Source organism: Cucumis melo, chromosome 1, assembly GCF_025177605.1.
Source record: "Cucumis melo cultivar AY chromosome 1, USDA_Cmelo_AY_1.0, whole genome shotgun sequence".
Classification (NCBI taxonomy): Eukaryota; Viridiplantae; Streptophyta; class Magnoliopsida; order Cucurbitales; family Cucurbitaceae; genus Cucumis; species Cucumis melo.
The window spans coordinates 15,620,874-15,643,712 of record NC_066857.1 but is presented as its reverse complement, the minus strand read 5'-3'; the positions used below and the strand labels follow the sequence as shown (position 1 = coordinate 15,643,712).

Below are 22,839 nucleotides of genomic sequence, written 5' to 3'. Positions count from 1 at the left end.
AAGGCTTGGATTAAAGAGATCGATCTGATTGATAAATTAGAGGCCGAAGGAAATTTAACCGAATTGCACCGTAACAAAAGAACGGCTCTAAAAGCTGATTTCTCCCAAGCTACTTTCATAGAAACACAGATGTGGGCTCAAAAATGTAAAACAGTCTGGAACCATAAAGGGGATGAAAATACTTTTTTTTCATAAAATATGTTCAGCCAGATAACGAAGAAGTATAATATCAAATGTGATCAACTCTCTTGGGCAGATATGTACAAAAGACAGTGATATAGTAGAGACCTTTGTATATCATTTCAAAAAGACATATTCTGATGAGAGGAAAAATCAAATTTTCATTGACAATCTTGATTGGTATCCAATTACAAATCACAGTAGCTTTATGCTTGACAGACCCTTTGATGAAACAGAAGTCTGGTACTCGCTGAAATCCTTTGCTAAAAACAAAGCCCCTAGACCGGATGGGTTCACCATAAAATTCTTGAAAAAAGCCTGGAAACTCATGAAGCAAAATATTATGGATATTTTCAAGAATTTCCACTCTAGCAAAATTTTCAATAAAGCGGTTAATGAAACTCACATAGCCCTCATAGCTAAAAAAGAAAAGTGTGAGATAGCATCAGATTTCTGGCCTATTAGCCTCACTACTGCTTTATATAAATTAATCGTCAAGGTAAAGGTCGAAAGATTGAAACCTACATTGCCTGACACTATATCCTAGTTCCAAATGGTTTTTGTTAAAGGAAGACAAATTACAGAGGTCATCTTGATAACAAATGAAGCAATTGATTTCTGGAGAGCCAAAAAAGCCAAAGGTTATGTAATCAAGCTGGATAGTGAAAAAGCCTTTGACAAAATCAGTTGGAGTCTCATTGATTTTATGTTGATGAAAAAAACTACTTTTCAGATTGGAGGAAAATGGTTGCTAATTGTATATCTAGCGTTCAATACTCTGTCCTTATTAATGGCAAACCTCGGGGTAGAATCCAACCAACCAACCAGGTTAAATCCCCTTTCTCCTTTTATTTTTGTTTTGGCCATGGATTACCTCAGTAGAATTATCAATGATTTGGAGAGAAAGGGGAAAATTGGAGGTGTCAACTTGGGCCCAAATCTTAACCTTACCCACATTCTCTTTGCAGACGACATTCTCATTTTTGTTGAGGATAACGATGAGTACATTTCAAACCTCAAGGTGGCTCTTTATCTCTTCGTAAATATCAACATGAACAAATCCACTATATCTCCCATAAATGTGGCTGCTAGTCGAGCAAACTGGGTTGTGGAAAGTTGGGGGTTATGGCAGGATTTTTTGCCGATTAATTAACTTAGAATGCCGCTGGGTGGGAACCCATCATCTCTAAATTTTTGGGAAAATATCCTACAGAAGATAAAAAAAAATTAAGCAGCTGGAAATATTCTCACCTATCTAAGGGTGGTAGAATCACTTTGATTAACTCCACCTTAGAAAGTCTCTCCACTTATCAACTATCGGTGTTCAAAGTTCCCAAGGGCATAGCTAAAAAAATTGAATCGACTTGGAGGGATTTCTTGTGGAAAGGCTCATCCAGTGGGCATAACATCAGCCTAATCAGATGGTCTAAAATAACGTTACTAAAGGAAAAGGGAGGCCTGGGAATTAATACAGTCCACAATACTAATTTCGCTCTCTTATGCAAATGACTCTGGAAATTCTTGTCTAAAAAAGATTCTCTCTAGAAAAGGCTGATTATAGCCAACTATGACCAGGATATTGTTGGTAAAATACCTGCCAGAGGAAAATTTAGCAGCAACAAGGCCCCATTGAGAGCTATAACAAGCTATGCTAACTAGTTTAATAACTACATCGATTGGAAGGTGAATGATGGGGATTCGATATCCTTTTGGCTTGATAATTGGAACAGCAAAGCTCCCCTTGAAGGGATGAAAACCCTTTACAGCAGAAAAGTTACAGAAACTCAATTTTAATTGGAACCTTAAAAATACCAATACATTGGCAAAAAATAGAAAAACAATTTTTATGGTTAAACATGCTTTGGAAAAATACAAAGAAGAAAAAACTTATGCTCGTTGACGACTCTGAATCTACCAATCACCAAATTTTAGGGCACCACCACTTGGAAACCTTCCTATTCTCTGATTGAGATGGTTTGTGGGAACCAAAATTGGAAGAAGGGAATTTTTCTCTAGAAGAGAATTTTTTCAGAGAGAATGGAGAGTCTTCTCCTTCGTAGAACTCACGGTTGTAATTGTTACGCAAAGAATTCCCACTTCTGCTGACGAAAGAAAGGGGAAGTTGGAGATAATAAATAGGAACGTGGGAAAACCACCCACATTCCTTATTAACTTAATAATAATTATTAAATTAATATATATTAAACTAATTAATTAATTTAATTAAATAATTTAATAATTTAATAATTAATTAAATCATATTTAATTAATATTTTTATTTAAATCATATTTAAATGAATATCTCTAGCATAACCTATAGTTTTAATTTAATTAATTTAATTAAATCAAATTTAATTAAATCAAATTAAACTAAACTATTAATTAATTCTCAAATTAATTAATTTCTAAATTAAATATCTTATATTTAATTTAATCCATAATTTGAACCATATTCAAATATAAATTTCTCTCATAACCTATAGTTTTAATATGTATCATATACACATTAAATTTTAACTTATAGTTTTAATATGATTCTAATTCAAATTAAACTAATATTTGGACTTATTCAAATATTTTATTCTCTCGTAATTTAATTTTGAATCATATCCAAAATTAAATTTATATAATAAAGTCTAATTAACATATAAACTTTATATTATAATGTATCAATATACATTATATTAATTCCCAAAGTAAATTTGAACATTTCAAATTATAACCAATATAAATAAATCTCATTACTCTTTATGAGTTAGGAAGGGGATCAGAAGCTACAACCATATGAGATTAATTAGCTAAACTCATTAACTTCATTAATAAATATTTGTTAACTGTGTGTACACTCCACTAAAGATTCACAGCTGAACTATTCTCACTGTAGATATATTTCTGTGTCCACGGATATAGACCAATACCAGCAAGTTAGTCCTTTACAAGTGTTCGTAACACAAGCTGAGTCAAATTACCGTTTTACCCCTAGGTTACCTCTAGTCCTTAAATACCAGTGCTCCTCTAATGAACAATCTGTTTATGGTCCAACCACTAAACAGAAACCCCTCTTGTGCTATAGAGAGGGTAGAGCCCTTTGTTCAAGTCCCGGAGACACCATTTAAGGGAACACTTATCTACTTACCCTAAAGGTGGGAAGGAGTGAATTCCATCTTGTGTGATTATGTTCCCAGCTCCCCACTCGGTCTTGTCCCCAAAATGATAAGCATATTGAGTCAGCAATTTGACCACTCTCACCCATATAAATCAAAGGACAATCCCTCGCAAACAGGAGTTCATAATACACTCAAGATTAAGACTAAGTCACCTAGGTCATCCTAATGAAATAAAAATCCAACTAGTTAACGGAGTTACATCTAGTGATTACTATTTCGTGATCCAGTCTTATGCAAACTCATTGCATAGGATACCCTCACTCGCATGTCGCATACATGAACACATTGGATCAATGTGTTTGTATCAAATACAAAGTGAGACGTATCAATAGTGTTAACAGGATAAGATACCCAACCTTAACCCTATACTATAGACCCTTTAAGCTGATCTTGAACATTGATCCCCGTATGTCTCTACATAATGTTCAAGACTCATCAAACAACTTAGGATGTTAGTTTATTTGATTTAGGTTATTAAGACAAAACTAATAATATAATCAATAACACTTATTGAAATTATAATAATAAAACACTTTATTAATGGCAGTCAATTGATTATATTTACTATCTACGAGTTTTAGGACATAAAACCCAACAAACTCCCACTTGGACTAAAACTCTAGTCCTTATGAGATGTACATAATGAAGTAATCCTCAAACATTGGAAATGGTAAAATGTACAAGTATATTACATAAAACGTATATATACAAATACAATAAACTAGGGCATCATCATACCCATTACACATCTCCCACTTGCCCTAGGTTACCTAATGTACATATCTCATAGACCTAGACTTTCTAGATGATCCTCGAACACTTTAGCCGTGAGAGTCTTCGTAAATGGATCAGTAATGTTGTGCTCCGAAGTGATCTTGGTGACAATCACATCCCCTCGTTGCACAATCTTCCGTATCAGGTGATACTTCCTCTCTATGTGTTTCCCTCGTTTATGGTTTCGGGGTTCTTTAGAATTGGCTACTGCTCCACTATTATCACAATATAGAGTGATGGGCAAATTCATGTTTGGAACAACTTCCAAATCATGTAGGAATTTCCTAAGCCAAACTACTTCTTTTGCTGCTTCACAAGCAGCGATGTATTCAGCCTCCATTGTAGAATCTACAATGCATCCTTGCTTGATGCTACGCCATACTACAGCTCCCCTATTTAGGGTGAACACTGATCCCGACGTAGATTTTCTAGAATCCTTATCGGTTTGGAAATCAGAGTCAGTGTATCATGTAAGAATCAAATCCTTACCTCCATACACAAGCATGTAGTTTCTCGTTCTCCTAAGATACTTGAGAATAATTTTAACCGCCGTCCAGTGGTCTAACCCTGGGTTGGACAGATACCTACTGACTATTCCTACTGCATAACAAATGTCTGGCCTAGTGCAGAGCATATCATACATTAAGCTGCCCACAGCTGAGGCATGGAGAATACGTCTCATATCCTCAACTTCTTGAGGTGTCTTAGGACACTGTTCCTTAGACAAGTGAACCCCATGCCTGAAAGGTAATAAACCCTTCTTAGAGTTCTGCATCGAATATCGAACCAACATTTTGTCGATATAGGTTGCTTGAGACAATGCTAGCATTTTGTTCTTACAATCTCATATGATTTGGATCCCAAGAACATATTGTGCCTCTCCTAAATCTTTCATTTGGAATTGGGCTCAAGCTTTAACGTCAGTAAGGTATCCCACATCATTCCTAATGAGGAGGATATTGTCCACATAAAGTACTAAGAAAGCTACTTTTCCTTTGTTGACTTTCTTATATACACAAGGTTCATCAACGTTTTGGTCAAAACCGTAGGATTTGATCGCAGTATCAAACCTAATGTTCCAAGATCTGGATGATTGTTTCAACCCATAAATGGATCGATTCAGCTTGCAAACTTTTTGCTCTTGACCTTGGGTTATGAACCCCTCGGGCTGAGACATAAAGATACTCTCTTCAAGATTGCCATTCAGAAAAGCAGTCTTGACATCCATTTGCCATATTTCATAATCATAAAATGTGGCGATGGACAAGAGAATCCTTATAGACTTTAACATAGCAACAGGAGAAAAAGTTTTCTCATAGTCAACCCCTTCCCTTTGGGTATACCCTTTTGCTACAAGTCTCGCTTTAAAGGTCTGTACCTTCCCAGCTGAATCTCTCTTTCTCTTATAGATCCATTTACACCCTATAGGTTTTACCCCTTCAGGTAGATCTACAACCTTAACAGGATAAGGTATCCAACCTTAACCCTATACTATAGACCCTTTAAGCTGATCTTGAACATTGATCCCTGTATGTCTCTACATAATGTTCAAGACTCATCAAACAGCTTAGGATGTTAGTTTATTGGATTTAGGTTATTAAGACAAAACTAATAATATAATCAATAACACTTATTGAAATTATAATAATAAAACACTTGATTAATGGCAGTCAATTGATTATATTTACTATCTACGAGTTTTAGGACATAAAACCCAACATCCCTATCATTATATGCCCCTCGCCTATATGCTCTTTCCAAAAATAAAAATGGAAGCATCAAAGATTTTTGGAATCCAATCACAAATAATTGGGATATCCAAATCAACCGCCTTCTCCGAGAACATGAAAATCAGTTATGGATGGATATCAAATCCTCCCTTACAGTGCCACTATCAGACAGAGGAGCCTTTTGGCCTAATTGGAAATTAAATTCTAACGATATCTTTGACACGGCATCAGTTAAAAAGAAATTAGTTGAAGCTGACCCTTTGAGAATACTTGAGATGTAGATCTTGAGAAATCGTTCAGCCAATTAATTAGTTAACTTTTGTATGACTATGCTATGAAAGTGTTAAAGAGGTTCAACATAACTACTGCTAAAGCTGTGTCAATGCCCCATCTTGTTCAATAGTTTAAACTTCGTAAAGAATACTCTCCTAAACATGAGGAAGACGAAAAATCTTGGGAGCACCTTCACGTGAAAAATAGAAAACCTTTTGTACTTGCAAGTTGCTACACTGCATATCCTTTCCTTTTTTTCCTATATATTTAGAAAAATCCACTTTCTTGTAAAATGTGCATTTTTCTTTTTCCTACAACTAAAAATAATAAAAATTTCAATTCATACATTTTCTTTTTAAAAAAATAAATGATTTCATAATAAAAAAATTATTGGAATTATTTTTTTTTGTAAAGGATTTTTCACAAATCTCTTTAGTAAAATTTTCCTCCTATGATGGTAATTAGGAAATGAAATTAGATTTCAAGAAGTTGATTCCCTATATTTACATTGGAAGGTAAAATTAAATTCAATTTCTAATGCTCTTTGGCCACTCAGAATTATTGTCTATTATTATTTATTTTAACATTGACCAATAACATATATGGAAATTAAAACTAACATAAAAATCATCTTTTTTCTTCGAGGTCGTTTTCTTTCGAAAGTGTTGTGGGGTACTATATAATACCTTTCCCACAAAAAAAAAAAAAATGATGATCCAATTTGGATGACTAATCAAAACTATCTCTATTTGTATACCATTTTAGCATATATTTGGATATTCAATAACACCTTCTAAACTTATACTCTTGTTGCGGCTTCAATTTTACTCCTGTTGGAAACTAAGTCGACTGCTCCATGTCGTAAACATGCAGAGATGCCTTGCAAGAATATAACTTTGCCCTTGAATATGCACATTGACCAAGGAAAAACAACTCCATTGAAAATTTACAAAAGCTTAACAAATGAAAAAAATCGAGAAAATTTTCCAGAGACAAGAAATAGATTGTAGGACATTTCTAGGTAACGAAAAATAGCCCTTTTCAAAATCACACGTGGAATTTTTCAAATAAAAAACAAATGCAAGATTTGTATTTCTAGAGACATCTTGTGGAACATTTATAGAGACAACCAACAAACCAATATAGATAAACGTCAATTAACTTTTAATAAATATAACCAATATCGATTTTTAATAGTTGATACACTTGACTGATATACCGTTGATACACTAGATTAATATATTGATGATAAACTTGATAATGATGTGCCATTTGTTTAATTATACATTGTCGATGCACTTGACTAATACACTGTTCATAAACTTGAAAATAATGTACCACATGTTTATATTGTTGAATGAACTTTGACTAATATTGTAACGACCCAACTCCTTATACTAAGTCAAAGCCATTACTAATTTAAAAGATAAATAAAATTTGTAAAGTTTGGATGAAAAAATAAAACAAAACCTCAAAATTTTCATTTAAAAGCATAACAAATGCAATTAGAGATAAGTATAAAAATAAAATCCTAACTCGGGCCCTATCTAATTTTTAAGAAAATAAAATAACAAATAAAGAATAAACTAAAATGCAAACATTAAAGTCTGAACTATGACATAAAGCGGAAGCAAAAGATCCCTATGGCTCGCCACTGTCACTTCTGGTCGCTCGCCAGCTTGCCTTTGTCCTTACCTCTGCCCCTGCCTGAAAAATAGAAATGGAAAGAGTGAGTATAAAATACTTAGTAAGGGACCCACTACTAGCCCCGCTAGGTGCCTGTTAACTTCCCATTAGAGTCTTGAAAGTGGTACCCAAGAACTGGTACGTTCCCAAACACGTGCAACATGTGATCCCGGAGGAACATAACTGGTCTTCGGTGATCCCAAAGAAACGCCTAGGACAATCTGGTCTATAGTGTACCCGGAGGAAACACTAAGACAATCGGGCTGCAAGGGATCCCGTCAAACCACTCGAATCCCGTCAAACCACTCGAGCCATGTCTATGTTAATGCCAGACTGGCGGTCCCGTCCGACTGCGCAGTTCTAAAAAGGTGGTGATCCCAAAGGACACCCATGCAGGTAAGACTCTAATAGGATAAGCTAACATACACCCTAACCATAACATGCACGTAACAAAACATCATCACATCATCAAGTCATATCATAACATCATGTCATGTCATATCATCATTAATTACCATACCGTTATGCAATCTAGTTATCAATGTGCACAACTAAAATATATGCGACCTCTTAATTTCATTCGTAGGGCTAGTAGTAGAATCTCTTACCTGGAGATTTGCTCAAACGAGTTCTAACAGCAAAATCACGCTTTCCAAGCAGCGAAGTCTTAAATGGTTAGAAAACACCAATTTTTATAACTTAATCATCAAACGACCAAGGACCCAAGAATTCAGTTGAAATAACTTACCTAAGGTCGAGGTTGCAACAAATAAGCCTTTAAGTGGAGAAATCCCACGCTCCAAAATCACTTGGTCCAAACTGTCCTTTAAGAGAAATAATTTAATTTAACCCAAAATTAAATTATTTAAGATCCAAAATTTTTAATCTTAATTGGGTATTCCAAAACCCAATCAACTTACTAAAACAGGTGAAAAGGATAAAAATAGGCTTGTGGCTCAAAATAGCTTGACGACTCAGCTGGATAACGCAGCTCCCGACTGGAGGCAGGTGCAGGTTGGCTGGATGGCGCGGCTCACGGCTGGAGGTAGACGTGACTCGCAGCTGGAGGCAGGCGCAGACGTGTGGCTCGACAAAGGCACACACGTCTCACGCGGATGGTTGGAGCAGGCTCGGGTGAAGGCACGGGTTCGGGTTCGGCTGTCCGGGTCGAAGGCGCGGATCAGGTTGCAGAGAAGAGACGCGGGTCAGGTCTGACTTAGCAGCGAAGGGCGCGGGTCGGGTTTCACGACGGAGACTGAGCGCTCGATCTTCTGACGACGCGACGCTGACCAGGTGGCGGCGAACACCATCGATCACAATGGAACGGGCTGGCAGATGACGGATCGACACCGATGATGACGGAAGCAGCTCGGATAACGTCGCTTTGGCTCGGAGCTGCGAACAGAGGACAACACACAAACCAACTCGACGGTTGCGAGAGCGGACGATGACCGATTGCGACGTTCGGCGGCTGAAGACTAACAGACCTGCAGCTCGGGTTACAGATTGCGGGGGAGCTAGGCGACGACGCGGCTGAACTAGGCGGCGGCTAGGGTTTTCTAAAAAGATTTAAGGTTTTTTTTTTCTTTTCTTTCTCAATGAAGAAGATGATGGTTTAATGGTGCATGGATCCCAATGACCTTTTTAAAGAAAAATAATAATAATCATATTTCTTACTCTTTCTCACGCGGAAAAGGGGGAAAGGCTGGAAGTTTCCCCACAAGAAATTGAACTAAGGAAGAAGAAAGAGAATGTGTGGCGATTATGTACAAAAAGGCATAAAGATGGGAACATGCTGGCCCTAAACAACAACACGCGGTATACTTCTAAAGAGAAAGCCTATGATCAGAAAGGCTTGAAAAGAATGAGGTGGCAGACATCAAATCCCGACAGCATGGAATCTCCTCCATGACTAAAATCCCACTTTGCGAGTTCAAATGTGAAATTTCTTTGAATTTAAAGGAATATGAGTCCGAACCTTTACCTTTTCCCTAATTTACTTCAAATAAAACCACTTCATCTCTTTCTTCATTTAAACCCATCAAATCTCCATTTTAAATTCAAAACCAACCAATCACATCAATCTTTTTCTCAAATAAAATATCACCATTAGGTATTTTCTTAATGTCTAATAAAAATCAAATATTCATAAATCACTTAATTCAAAACATCCAAAATTTCAATAACTACACTTAATAAAATGAAACTCCAAATTTTGGGGCGTTGCAATCTTCCCTCCTTTGAAAAACTTTTGTCCTCAAAAGTTCTAATCCTCGAACAGCTCGATGTACTGTGCTCTCATGTCCTTTTCTGTCTCCCATGTGGCCTCTTCAACTTCGTGGTTTCGCCAAAGAACTTTGACCAATACAATTCCTCGATTACAGAGCATCTTGACCTCTCTTGCCAAAATCTCAACAGGTTGCTCCTCGTAGCTCAAGTTCTTATTAATTTGCAATGGCTGGAAGTCAACTACATGTGTCGGGTCTGCGACATACTTTCTCAGCATGGAGACATGGAATACATCATGTACTGCAGAAAATGATGGGGGTAACGCCAAACGATAAGCTAGAGGGCCAATCCGGTCCAGTATCTCAAATGGCCCTACTAAACGTGGACTTAGCTTCCCCTTCTTTTTGAACCTCAGAACACCCTTCATAGGTGCTACCTTCAGAAAGACCATGTCTCCCACATCAAACTCGAGATCCTTATGCCGTACATCAGCATAACTCTTCTGTCTGCTCTGTGCTGTCAACATACGAGCTCTAATCTTCTGTATGGTTGCATTGGTGGTCTGCACTAACTCAGGGCCTAGCAGTCTCTGTTCACCTACCTCTCCCCAAGAAACAGGAGATTTGCAACACCTACTATATAGAGCTTCAAACGGCGTCATACCAATGGTGGCCTGATAACTGTTATTAAAGGCGAACTCCAAATGTAAATGAGAGTCCCAACTCCCTGAAAACTCTAGCACACAAGCTCGCAGCATGTCCTCCAGAATCTGGTTCAACCTCTCCGTTTGACCATCAGTCTGAAGGTGAAAGGCTGTGCTGAAGTCTAACCTCGTGCCCAATGCAAGCTGAAGTCCTTTCCAGAATTTCGATGTGATACGAGCATCTATGTCAGAAACGATAGATACAAGTACTCCATGCAGTGTTACTATCTCGGTCATATATAACTGTCCCCACTTACTGGCAGTGTAAGTGGATTTCCCTGGAACAAAGTGAGCTGACTTCGTGAGTCTTTCAACAACAACCCAAATGACTGTATAGCCCTTTAGAGTCCTGGATAGTCCTGTAATGAAGTCCATCGAAACGCTCTCCTATTTCTAGCCTGGTACACTCAAGGGTTGCAACAAACCTGCTGGCTTCTGTCTTGGTGCCTTCAACTGCTGACATACCAAGCACCTACTGACGAAGTCTGCCACTTCTCTCTTCATGTTCCTCCACCAATAGACACACCTCAAGTCTTGGTACATCTTCGTACTTCCAGGGTGTATAGTAAATGGAGAACTGTGAGCCTCATTCAAAAGCTCTGTCTTGACTGCATTGTCTTCCGGCACGTACAAACGTCCATCAAACGTAAGGCCATCATCCGAGGATATGGAGAAATCTCACCTTTCCCTACCTCTACTAAACGACGCTTCTTGACCAAATAAGGATCATTTAGTTAAGCAACAATAATCCTCTGTCTCAAGGTCCGCTGCACTAACAACTGAGTCAACTGTAAGGTAACTTCCCCTATCGAGACTGCGATCTCGGCTCTCTCAAAATCTCTGAGCAAGGGAGCTTGCTTTGTGATATGCGCTGCAGAATGTGCAACCTTCCTACTCAGCACATCAGCTACTACATTTGCCTTACCTGGGTAGTACAGAATCTCGAAGTCATAATCCTTCACCAACTCAAGTCATCTTCTCTGTCTCATGTTCAACTTCTTCTGGGTGAAAAAGTACTTTAGGCTCTTATGGTCAGTGAAAATCTGTATCCTCTTACCGTACAGGTAGTGTCTCCATATCTTTAGTGCGCAAACCACTGCTGCCAACTCTAGGTCATGGGTAGGGTAGTTCTGCTCATGACTCTTCAACTGACGGGAGGCATAAGCAACTACCTTACCTTGCTGCATCAAACACAACCTAGTCCTTTCTTTGAGGCATCACTGTAGATCACGAAACTTCCAGATCCATCTAGCACTATAAGGACTGGTGCAGACACAAGCTTCTGCTTAAGCTCCTGGAAGCTACTCTCACAAGCTGGGCTCCAAACAAAAGGAGTCCCCTTCCTAGTCAACTGAGTCAAGGGACTGGCTATACGAGAGAAGTCTTCCACGAACCTCCTGTAGTAACCTGCCAAACCCAGGAAACTACGAATCTCGCTAACTGTAGACGGTCGAGGCCAACTGGTAACCGCTTCAATCTTTGCTGGGTCCACAGAAATTCCCTCACTGGAAACCACATGGCCGAGAAAAGTCACCTTCTTCAGCCAAAACTCACACTTGGAGAACTTGGCATACAACTTATTAGCTCGAAGAGTCTCTAAAACCGGATGCAAATGCTCCTCATGCTCAGCCTCAGTCTTGGAGTAAATCAAAATGTCGTCAATGAAAACTATAACAAACGTGTCTAACAAATCCTTAAACACTCTGTTCATCAAGTCCATGAATACCATAGGAGCATTAGTCAAACCAAAAGACATCACAATGAACTCGTAATGCCCGTATCTGAAACGGAAAGCGGTCTTAGGAATATCACTATCCGTGATCCTCAGCTGGTGGTAGCCTGATCGTAGGTCGATCTTACAAAAGACGGTGGCTCCTTGCAGCTGATTGAATAAATCATCAATCTTGGGCAAGGGGTAGCGGTTCTTGACTGTCACCTTGTTCAACTCTCTGTAGTCAATGCAAAGGCGCATTGACCCATGCTTCTTCTTCACGAACAACACTGGTGTTCCCCAAGGTGACACACTGGTCGGATAAAACCCTTGTCCAGCAACTTCTGCAACTGCACCTTCAACTCCTTTAACTCAGTTGGCCTCATTCTGTAAGGGGCCCTCGAGATAGGAGCAGTGTCTGCCTCTAACTCAATGGCGAAGTCTATCTTCCTAGGAGGTGGAAGTCCTAGAAGCTCGTCAGGGAATACATTAGGGTACTCCCTTACCACTAATACGCTTGCCAAGATGCTCCATGTACCCTGGTTGAATACTTTAGTAGCCTTCATAGCGGAGATGACCTTGGGTATACATTTGATTCCTGCCCCCTTAAATTTGAAACTAGTCCCAGAGGAAGGGTTAAAAACAACTTCCTTATGGAAACAGTCTATACTTGCATGGTTAGAAGACAGCCAATCCATGCCTAGGATTATGTCAAAATCCTGCATGTCTAACACTAGTAAGGTCACATCTAACATCTGGTTTGCTATCTCTATCTGACATGCCTTTATCTTTTCTTTAAACAACAAAACCTCCCAGATGAAGTAGAAACAGACAAAACACCACTCAACGGTTCTACCTTTAAACCAACATGCTGAACGAACACAGAGAATATGAACAAATGGGATGACCCAGAGTCAAACAGCACAAAAGCATAGTGCCCCAAGATTGGGAGCGTACCTGTCACCACTGGACCAGCTCGCTCGGCCTCCTGACGAGAAGTGGCAAAAACTCTTCCCTACTGGAAAGTGGGAGGCTGGTGCAGGGTAGTCTCAATGAGTTTTCAAGGACAAGCGTCAGAGATATACCCTGGTTGTCTGCACCTGAAGAAAACTTCGCTGCCGGCTAAGCAACGACCTCTATGAACTCTCCCACAACTAGGACAAATGGGTAGCTCTCTCAAGGTTCTCCCAGCTGCTGCAAGCTCCTGAGGATGCTGTTGGAAGACACCTTCTGACCTCAGATTTCGCTACGGTGTCACGTCAGGCTGCGACTCAACCTTCCTCTTTTGACCAAGGGTTGATCCTCTGCCGGTAGCCTTACACGGATCAGCTCTCTCATGCAGACTCAAGTCTAGTGCCAGGCGTAAAGCATCAGCATGAGTGGTTGGCCTGAGAGCTTGAACAATATCCTGGAGGTCTAGTCTGAGACCTCTGACGAACTTCTTGGTCCTAGCATCCTTATCCTTCACAACATCAGAGGCAAAGCGGGATAGCATGTCAAACTCAGCGTCATACTGCTCCACCGTCATGTCGCCCTTCTCCAAGTTCAGGAACTCTTGCTGCTTCGCGTACTTCACGTTGGCAGAAAAGAACTGAGCATAGAAGCTCTCCTTGAACTGCTCCCAGGTTATCTTGCTGACATCTCCACCCAACATCCTCTAAGCAGTCTCCCACCATACACGGTGCCTCTATCGTCCAGGAAGAAAATTGCGCACTGAACCTTCTAGTCATCAGGGCATTTCATGTACCTGAAGATCTTCTCTATAGAGGTCAACCACATCTGGGCCTTGGTGGGGTTATCCATGGCTCCGTCAAACGTTTTAGGATTGTACTTCCTAAAGTCTCTCAGATGTTTGGCCTCTGTCGATAGTTGAACTGGCGCGAGCTGAGCTTCCACAGGGGCTGGAGGAGGGGCGGTCTAGGTCTGCTAGGCAACATGAAATGTGCTAAAGCAGTCTGTAGCATGTCCTGATATCGCTGCTCCATCGCGGCGAGATCCGCCTGGGTGACAGGTGCGGTAGGGTTGGCTGCCTGCACAGCAGGTTGCTCCTTCGGCTGGGTACGTCCAGCTCCTCTGCCTTCCCTACCACCCCCTCGACGTGCACCTCTATGCGGCGACATTTTTCTTAAATTTCAACAGTAGAAACTTTTCACCACAATAATCAAAACATTCATACTATCTATTTTTATTCAGGCGAGTGACGAAGGACTGTATAGCCATAGGGGTAAAACGAAACAAAACAAAGAATTACGTTGTAAGTCAGTCTGCAGAACCTAAAACATAGGCTCTGATACCAACTATAACGACCCAACTCCTTATACTAAGTTGAAACCATTACTAATTTAAAAGATAAATAAAATTTGTAAAGTTTGGATGAAAAAATAAAACAAAACCTCAAAATTTTCATTTAAAAGCATAACCAAATGTGCTTAGTGATAAGTATAAAAATAAAACTCTAACTCGGTCCCTATCTAATTTTCAAGAAATAAAATAACTATCTAATTTTAAAGAAATAAAATAACAAATAAAGAATAAACTAAAATGCAAACATTAAAGTCTGAACTATGACATAAAGCAGAAGCAAAAGATCCCTATGGCTCGCCACGGTCAATTCTGGTCGCTCGCCAGCTTGCCTTTGCCTTTACCTCTGCCCTTGCCTGAAAACTAGAAATGGAAAGAGTGAGTATAAAATACTCAGTAAGGGATCCACTACTAGTCCTGCTAGGGGCCTGTTAACTTCCTATTAGAGTCCTGAAAGTGGTACCCAAAAACTAGCACGTAACAAATAGGATAAGCTAACATACACCCTAACCTCTGCCCATGCAGGTACGACTCTAATAGGATAAGCTAACATACACCCTAACCATAACATGCACGTAACAAATCATCATCACATCATCAAGTCATATCATAACATCATGTCATGTCATATCATCATTATAATTACCATGCCGTTATGCAATCTAGTTATCAATGTGCACAACTAAAATATATGCGACCTCTTAATTTCATTCGTAGGTCTAGTAGTAGAATCTCTTACCTGGAGATTTGCTCAAACGAGTTCTAACAGCAAAATAACGCTTTCCAAGCAGGGAAGTCCTAAATGGTTAGAAAACATCAATTTTCATAGTTTAATCATCAAACGACCAAGGACCCAAGAATTCAGTTGAAATAACTTACCCGAGGTCGAGGTTGCAACGAATAAGTCTTTAAGTGGAGAAATCCCACACTCCAAAATCACTTGGTCCAAACTGTCCTTTAAGAGAAATAACTTAATTTAACCCAAAATTAAATTATTTAAGATCCAAAAATTTTAATCTTAATTGGGTATTCCAAAACCCAATCAACTTACCAAAACAAGTGAAAAGGAAAAAAATAGGCTTGTGGCTCAAAATAGCTTGATGGCTCGACTGGACGGCGCGACTCGCGGTTGGAGGCAGGCGCAGGTGTGCGGCTTAGCTAAGGCACGCGTGGCTTACGCAGGTGGCTGGAGCAGGCTCGGGTGTAGGCGCAGGTTCGGGTTCGACTGTCTGCGTCGAAGGCGCGGGTCGGATTGCGGAGAAGAGACGCGGGTCAGGTCCAGTTTAACGGCGAAGGGCGCGGGTCGGGTTTCACGATGGAGACTGAGCGCTCGATCTTTCGACGATGCGGCGCTGACCAGGTGGCGGTGAACTCTAATGGTCGACGACGAAACGAGGCGGTGATGACGGATCGGAGCAGATGACGACGGAAGCGGCTCAAACGACGTCGCTTTGGCTCGGAGTTGCGAACGGAGGATGGTGCACGGATCGACTCGGTGGCTGCTCATACCACGGCGTTCTTCGGCGGCGGCGAGAGCGGACGATGACCGATTGCGACGTTCGGCGGCTTAAGACTAGTAGATCCGCTGCTAGGGCTGCGGGTTGCGACGGAGCTAGGCGGCGGTGTGACTGAACTAGGCGACGACTAGAGTTTTCTAAAAGGATTTACGGTTTTTTTTCTTTTCTTTCTCAATGAAGAAGATGATGGTTTAATGATGCACGAATCTCAATGACCTTTTTAAAGAAAAATTAATAATATGATTATTATTATTTTTCTTTTACCTTTTCCCTTTACTTCAAATAAAACCACTCCATCTCTTTCTTCATTTAAACCCATCAAATATCCATTTTAAATTCAAAACCAACCAATCACATCAATCTTTTTCTCAAATAAAATATCACCATTAGGTATTTTCTTAATGTTTAATAAAAATCAAATATTCATAAATCACTTAATTTAAAACATCCAAAATTTCAATAACTACACTTAAGATAATAAAATTAAATTTCAAATTTTGGGACGTTATAAATATACTATTTATAAACTTGAAAATGAAACAATTATTTATATTATTGATACACTTGACTAATATACTCTTGATAAATTTGACCACAATAATGTACTTGTTTGTAAATGGTGAAAACTTGACTAAAATAGTATTGTTGTACCTGATAATGATATACTAATTTATATCATTGATATACTTTATAACGATACATTTCTAATATAATATGTATCTAAGTATAGTTAAAAAAAATTACTAAACTTCTTCTTCACACGTACCGAAACCTCTCGCTCTCAATGTCTCCTTTCACCAACCAGCTCATGTTGATCATGTACCAGCTCCATCTCAGCCATTCCTCCACCTTCCCTCTGCTTACCTCCATCGACCGTTTGTAACCTTGTCGCGCATTCAGCTAACCATCGACTCTGAATTGTGTGAATTACCAATTTTCTCCCTCAATATATGTTTCTTTTTCTATTTTTCTCTCTCCATCAATGAACTCGTCAAAGTTATTCAATTTGTTAAAATTGGACCCTCAAACTTTATATAGTTGTAAAAAGTGGCTTCAAATGATAAAAATTGAGCCCTCAAACATGTAATTGTCATAATTTCTATAATCATGTACGTTTCAAGGCTCAATTTCTATATTTAAGTATATAACTATAACTATCTCATCATCTAGTCGACGGAGCTATTTTTGTAATTTAACAAAAAAAAATTACAATAAACAAACCATCTATATTAGATTTTAAGATTTATATTGAAAACTAAAATTAAAAAAAATATATTTTAACAAAATAATATAAATAAATAAGTTCATTAGGCAGCCTAACTCATCCCAAAAAACAATCAAACAAATAGCCCAAAACTTAACTTGTACTGAAGTGCAGTTGGGTATAATCAAATATGGCCACATAGTTTTGACCATATCATACAAAAATTCCATTGATTCTACTGTTTGAGAGAGACATGGATTTTTACTTCCATCTTTAATGCTCTTTAAAATAATCTTTCTATGATTTACATTCTCCCTCCTAGTATACCTAATGCAATAAAAAAAACCATCATACATATCCAAAAATCAATTGGCCTTTTAGGAGAACCACACAACTTAATTTCTATCCACTGTTTTTTGACCTTTGAAACCCTATATAACCATCATTCTTGTTGCTTTGTTTCTCACCATTATCATTATTTGATTACCAAAATATGGCTCTTTGTCTTGCTCTTCTCTTCTTTCTTGTCTCTTCAGCTTCAGCTTCAGCTGCAGCTACTTGTAATCGTTGTGTTCATCAATCTAAAGCTGCTTATTACTATGATGATACCCCTATTCCATGTAAAGATTCTATACTTTCATTGCCATTTTTTTTCTTAAGATCTTGATGGTCTTTGGATCATCAAATATATGTTTAGATACAATATTTCATGTCTTGCTGGATAACCATTTGATTTGTAGGTTCTAAAATTTGTGTTTGTATTCTTTACAACTTTTTTACTATGTATTTCAATGTTTTCTTACACCAAATTCTGAAACCCGAAAACCAACTTTATTTTTTTAAAAAAAAATGTTGGCTCGATCTTTTGAAAACACTCCTCAAAGAGTAGATAAAAAGCAGTTGCATGAGATATATGTATATTAGGTTACATCTAACCGTTACTCTTCATTTAATATATGTATGATTAATTAGTTCTTCTAATGCAGATGGGGCATGTGGATATGGGGCTTTGGCATTTGAATTATCCAATGGGTATGCTGCTGGTGTTGTTCCTTCCCTTTTTAAACAGGGTGCTGGATGTGGTTCCTGTTTCCAAGTAAATATTTTATAATTTAGTCATTCTTTTATATATATTTTTTCTTTTAAATCTTTTAACTTTATCCCTTTAATATAGTAAGTGTTTGTATTGGGTTTTTAAAGGTAAGGTGTAAGGACAGGAGATTTTGCAGCCGTGTTGGAACTAAAGTTGTTGCAACAGATCAAAATTATGATAACAGATATGATTTTGTCCTCAGCAAGAAAGCATATGCTTCAATGGCTTTAAAGAATAAGACTAACGAACTTCTCAATCTTGGCACTATTGATGTGGAATATAAGAGGTGACCATTTAATTAATTATTAGCATTGCTTTAATAATAAAGTTAATTCCTTTTCATATGTTTTTGGATTTTGATAAATTAAACTATGAAACATATCTAATCTCCACCTCTAGGTTTTATTTTTTTTCTATCACTCGCGTTTTCAAAATATCAAACCAAGTTTTGAACTCTAAAATAGTGGTTTTCAAAGATATAGCTCACACTTTCATGATCTTTTTAATAATAATATGAATCATAAATGATATATATTATGATCACTTCCATATACAAAAATATATATCAACTAACTTTGGTGAGTTTGATATGTTTTGGCACAGGATACCATGTACATACAAAAACAAGAATTTGTTAGTGAGAGTGGAAGAATGGAGCCAAAAGCCATTCTACTTAGCCCTTAAATTCCTTTACCAAGGTGGCCAAACAGAAATAACAAGAGTTGAGATAGCTGAAGTAAGTTTCAAAATTCAACACAAAACCAATAACACATTAAACTTCATTAATTGATATATAACTGAATAAGAGCTGGTTTTGATCAAATAAATGAAATTGAGGTTTATTATTGTTTAATTTTGCATGAAATTTAATAGGTTGGTTCAGATAATTGGGAAAGCATGAAGAGAAATTATGGTGCAATTTGGGATATAAACAAACAACTTGAAGGAGCATTGCAATTGAAGATTGTTGTAACTTCAGAGAACAATCAAATTGAAAACTTATATTGGGCAGTTAATGATCTTCCTGAAGATTGGGAAAATGGAGAGATTTATGATACTGGAATTCAAATTAATAACATTGATAAAGAAACTTGCCCAAGAAACCAGTGTGGTGATTTGCCATGGAAGTAATCCAAAAATTCCTTCTTATATATTACATATGTATTCAATAAGTTTCATTATTGCATGAAACAGGAATTCGAATTAGCAATCCAACATCGAAAATGGGTGTGTTCATTCCTCATTTGTATTCAAAATTTTAATAAAAGCTCATTACTGTTCCATTATGAAATAATAAATGGTATGGTTCTTTAAATTTTTATTATCAAAAATATATTTATGACCCCTCTTGTTTCTTTATCTTTGTTCTCTTTATCATTATGATCTACCTGTTCATGATGTCTCTTTGATTCGTTTTAGTCCACGACACAGACCTCAAACAAAGGACACAAAGTACACTTCAATTTTGGCCAGCGTGCCTCTGTCCAACACGCATTGGACACTTGGACAATACTTCGATTCTTGTTAGACACGCATCAAACTTTTGTTAGTGCAACAAATATGTTAGACATACATATTGGGTACACTAAGAAAAAATTTTTAGTGTAAAGTACGTCAAGTCAAGTTCTTTAAGGATATAGGATGCATCAATCCATCCCCTTTGATTTCTTTTATAAAGATATTATATGTTTATATATTTTTAAAAATGTAATAAACATGTCTTTATTGTGCGTGTCGTAGATTCTAAAAAATGACATTGCACTGTATAACTGTTGTTTCGTATTCGTATCTAAGTTTTCGTAGGTCTCAAACTTTATGACTTTTTTGTTGAGATTTGAAGCACATTTTCTATGCGAATTGAGCTAGACAAAAACATAGAACTTCATCCCAAAACCCTAATATATTGACAAGACCATGAGTTTTGCTTTAGCCATGAGTTTTTATGTGAGAGTTTCTTTCTGCTAGGGAGAGGGAGAGGGAAAAGACACAGATAGAAGAGATAAAAAAAAGAGAAAAGAAAAAAAGGAATTGACGAGTAGTCTTTTGAGTTTCTTCTTAAAACTTTCTCCAACGGTTAAGTTGAAAATCTCATAAGAAACAATGGAAGAGATGGAAAGGCACAAAGAGAGGAAAAAGGGCAAATGACCATTTTTGTTCTTAAAAATTTCTCAAAGGGGAGAGAGAGTGCGAGCAAAGGAAAAAAGGAGCCAACGGTCACATTTGTGCTTTTTCTTTAAAAAAAAGTTCAAAATTTGAAGTTGATAGTTGCAAAGGGCGAGAGAGGGAGAGCAAGAAAGCCAAAGCAAGGAGAAATTTTCTATAAGAGCAAATGAGAGAGGGAGGTCGAAAGCCAAAATGAGACCGAAGATAGCAAGACAAAAAGGAATTAAAATAATAATGGTAAAAAGAATGTAACGAGAGAGAGCAAGAAAGTCGAAGCAAGGGAAAAATGTGGAGTACTATTTAGAATCAATCTAGTCGTCTAGGTTCCGAACTTCTTCAACCTAAATAACTTTCAAAAAACACGAACCCAACTCAACCCCAACAATGAAATAATTGGGTTGAATTGATTCAAATTATTTTGAGTGAACTCAAAACACAACTTTTATCTAAATTTTTGTTCTAAAAGACGTAAAATGTTAATACATAGAAATTGAACTTGATTAATTTCATATTTTTGATTAAGCTCAACAACTCAATTTCAATTTATGTCATTCTCTTCTTTTTAAAGTGTTGAACACTATTTTCTAGGAGTTAATTGATGAATAAACTATCAAAAACAAAAATAAATTTGTGTATTATACAATTATATCATAAGTGAAAAAAAAAAATATGTGCATATTGAAGTTAATAATAAGTTCGGATAGGTTCAGATTGATTTGAGTTACTTTAGGTGAACTCTTGAACTAATCTAATCCAAAAGTAATATTTATTTAAATTTAACCCAAACTGCACAGGTTGAGTTGGATTTTTGTCGATGGTTTTCTTAATACCCTAATGTAAATTGAATATATGTATTGAGGTGAATGCCACCTTTTAGTTCCTAACCTAAATTTGTAAAGTTAATAATTAATAGGGATAAACAACTTTTTAGTTCCTAAGTTTTGATGTGTGTATTTGGCCATTGAACTTTAAAAATAAACTTTTTTAGTCCATAAGTTTATAAGAATAGACTCATTTGGTCCCCAAGTTTTCAAAATGTACATTTTTTAGTACCCGAGTTTTTAAAAAATAGGTTTAAAAGATCCTTCCAATAACTTTATATTTTTTTATTTTAAATAATTATATAACATTTTAAATTAGAGGAATAACTTCTGAGAAATCATATATCCCCTCTAAAATTACTTTTTAAAATTTTAAATATCACATAATTAGTTTTAAAAAATAAAAGATAAAATACTTCTAGGATCTTATAAACCTATATTGTAAAATTCAAAGATTAAAAAAGTACATTTTAAAAAATCGAGAACCAAATAGATCTATTATTATAAACATGAAAACTAAAATGTTCATTTTTAATACTTAGAGATAAAACCCATATTTCATCAAAACTTAAAAGATTAAAAAGGTAATTTTGTCGTTATAATAAGCCATGTACATTTTAGTAATGTTAGAGAAAAAGAACATTTGAAGTCGCAAATTTTTGTCATATATTATTTAATGAAATTCAATCTCTTGGTCAAAACAATGATTTCATTTGATGATAAGTTCAAAGCCAAAGTCTGAATTACTAAATGACTCTTTTTCTTTTTACCATTATTACAACAATTGCCAATAGTTTTACTAACTTCGTCACCTATTGGAATAGCATCAAAATTCAACAAAAGTACAAACAATCTCATGAATCAACGGCTGGCCTTTGTTAATTTCTCTAATACTCTATGGTCAAGTTTGTGCGTTATATCACAAAAGTCCCTTTTAATTCAATTAATTATTTACACCTTTGACATCTATATGAATTTTATCATTCCTACATTATTAGTCATTGATTATTATTATTATTATAATACAATTAAACAAATAAAGATAAGATTGTACCCATTCTATTGGCTTAAACAAATAAAGATAAGATTGTACCCATTCTATTGGCTTTGACATGCATGTTGATTATTAATACATCATACCTTCTTTTTTTTTTCACTATATCAAGGTATATATGCTTCATTCACATACACAATTTTTGTTTTTTTTCAAGAAAATGAACTTTATTAATTAATTGATCATAAACAATAATATTTTATTCATGTAATTTTGAAAATATATATTTTAAA

The 22,839-nt window shown here is 36.8% G+C and overlaps 2 protein-coding genes across 2 annotated transcripts; both read left to right on the top strand.

Moving 5' to 3' along the window:
* Positions 1-733: 733 nt before the first annotated feature.
* On the top strand, positions 734-1,333 carry LOC103490397 (uncharacterized). The gene has a single exon (XM_008449887.2). It carries the CDS (start codon positions 734-736, stop codon positions 1,331-1,333), a length of 600 nt encoding a protein of 199 aa, XP_008448109.2.
* Positions 1,334-17,946: 16,613 nt separating this feature from the next.
* LOC103490241 (expansin-like A2) lies at positions 17,947-19,866 on the top strand. The gene is made up of 5 exons (XM_008449671.2): positions 17,947-18,095; positions 18,462-18,571; positions 18,676-18,854; positions 19,172-19,304; positions 19,442-19,866. The coding sequence occupies exons 1-5, from the start codon at positions 17,969-17,971 to the stop codon at positions 19,697-19,699; spliced, it is 807 nt and encodes a 268-aa protein (XP_008447893.1). The 5' UTR covers positions 17,947-17,968; the 3' UTR covers positions 19,700-19,866.
* Positions 19,867-22,839: the final 2,973 nt, after the last annotated feature.

Excerpts from the sequence above, each read along its gene's own strand:
- LOC103490241 (XM_008449671.2), top strand. The coding sequence starts at position 17,969 with ATGGCTCTTTGTCTTGCTCTTCTCTTCTTTCTTGTCTCTTCAGCTTCA. Across the intron at positions 18,096-18,461 it reads TGATGATACCCCTATTCCAT|ATGGGGCATGTGGATATGGG; the intron begins GTAAAGATTCTA and ends CTTCTAATGCAG. Across the intron at positions 18,855-19,171 it reads ATTGATGTGGAATATAAGAG|GATACCATGTACATACAAAA; the intron begins GTGACCATTTAA and ends GTTTTGGCACAG.
- LOC103490397 (XM_008449887.2), top strand. The coding sequence starts at position 734 with ATGGTTTTTGTTAAAGGAAGACAAATTACAGAGGTCATCTTGATAACA.